Here is a 1,805-nt window from a genome sequence, read left to right as displayed (position 1 = left end):
AGCAGGAAGGAGGAGGCGGCGGGCTACGAGCGCGTCCTGGAGCTGGACGTGAAGCTGGGGCAGGTGAGCATCCGAAACCCCCGCGCCTCCCCGGGGGAGCTGCCCAAGACCTTCACCTTCGATGCCGTCTACGACGCCAGCTCCAAGCAGGCGGACCTCTACGACGAGACGGTCCGGCCGCTGATAGACTCCGTGCTGCAGGGCTTCAACGGCACCATCTTCGCCTACGGCCAGACCGGGACCGGCAAGACCTACACCATGCAGGGGGCCTGGGCGGAGCCGGAGAAGCGGGGCATCATCCCCATCTCCTTCGAGCACATCTTCACCCACATCTCCCGCTCCCAGAACCAGCAGTACCTGGTGAGGGCCTCGTACCTGGAGATCTACCAGGAGGAGATCAGGGACCTCCTCGCCAAGGACCAGAGCAAGAAGCTGGAGCTGAAGGAGAACCCCGAGACGGGGGTGTACATCAAGGACCTCTCCTCCTTCGTGACCAAGAACGTCAAGGAGATCGAGCACGTGATGAACCTGGGGAGCCAGACACGGTCCGTGGGCAGCACCAACATGAACGAGCACAGCTCCCGCTCCCACGCCATCTTCCTCATCACCATCGAGTGCAGCGAGACGGGGCCGGATGGCGAGGAGCACATCCGCGTGGGCAAGCTCAACCTGGTGGACCTGGCCGGCAGCGAGCGCCAGAGCAAAATGGGGGCCCACGGAGAACGCCCCAAGGAAGCGTCCAAGATCAACCTCTCCCTCTCCGCCCTGGGCAACGTCATCTCTGCCCTCGTGGACGGCAAGAGCACGCACATCCCCTACCGGGACTCCAAGCTGACTCGCCTGCTGCAGGACTCCCTCGGGGGCAATGCCAAGACAATCATGGTGGCCACCTTGGGCCCAGCCTCTCACAGCTACGACGAGAGCCTCTCCACCCTCAGGTTTGCCAACAGGGCCAAGAACATCAAGAACAAGCCCCGGGTGAACGAGGACCCCAAGGACACCTTGCTGCGGGAGTTTCAGGAGGAGATCGTCCGGCTGAAAGCCCAGCTGGAGAAACGCGGCATGCTGGGAAAGAAGAGGAGAAGGAGCAGCCGGAGGAAGAAAGCGGTGGATGGAGAAAGCGCCGTGGAGAATGAAGGGGAGGACGACAACGAGGACGGCCTGGAGAAGAACATGGAGAATTACTTGAAGGAGCAGAAGGAGAGACTGGAAGAGGAGAAAGCCGCTATCCAGGATGACCACAGCCTGGTGAGTGAGGAGAAGCAGAAGCTGCTGCAGGAGAAGGAGAAGATGATAGAGGATCTGCGGAAGGAGCAGGAGGCCACAGAGCTGCTGGCCACCAAGTACAAGGTACGTGTCACTACACACCGTTGCAAGCGATGCTGGGGGAAGACCTGCTTCGCCTCCAGCCCCTTGTGGGGGGCTTGAATGGGTCCCAAGCAGGGTCCCCAAGCAAGGTGCCCGAGCAGGGTCCCCAAGCAGGGTCCCCAAGCAAGGTGCCCGAGCAGGGTCCCCAAGCAAGATGTCCGAGCAAGGTGCCCAAGGGCAGCCCCATGCTCCTGTGTAGCGGTGGGCTGGGGTTGCCCTCAGACGTGGACCTGCATGGGGACCTTGTGTGGGAGCTCCTGGGGGGCGCGGGGTGGGAAGGGCCATGAGGGAGTGGATCACTGGTGGCACGAGTTTGCTGTGCTCAGCTCTTGTCCCCCTCGGCACAACAAAGCATTTTGCGGCGGGGTGGGGGAGTGATGCTGCAGATTCGTCCCAGGTGGCCCCGGGAACACACCCAGGGCGGGGGCTGGGGACGC

General features: G+C 62.8%; 1 protein-coding gene across 1 annotated transcript in view; it reads left to right on the top strand.

Annotated features, from left to right (window-relative positions):
• KIF3C (kinesin family member 3C) overlaps positions 1–1,805 on the top strand; it is an 18,510-nt gene that overhangs the window by 8,498 nt on the left and 8,207 nt on the right. Inside the window, exon 2 of the mRNA XM_009332349.1 lies at positions 6–1,350. Within this exon, the coding sequence (XP_009330624.1) occupies positions 6–1,350 (1,345 nt within the window). The remainder of the gene's footprint in view (positions 1–5; positions 1,351–1,805) is intronic.

The sequence above is a fragment of the Pygoscelis adeliae genome, unplaced genomic scaffold (assembly GCF_000699105.1).
Source record: "Pygoscelis adeliae isolate BGI_AS28 unplaced genomic scaffold, ASM69910v1 Scaffold89, whole genome shotgun sequence".
NCBI lineage: Eukaryota > Metazoa > Chordata > Aves > Sphenisciformes > Spheniscidae > Pygoscelis > Pygoscelis adeliae.
This window is presented reverse-complemented; position numbering and strand designations above follow the sequence as displayed.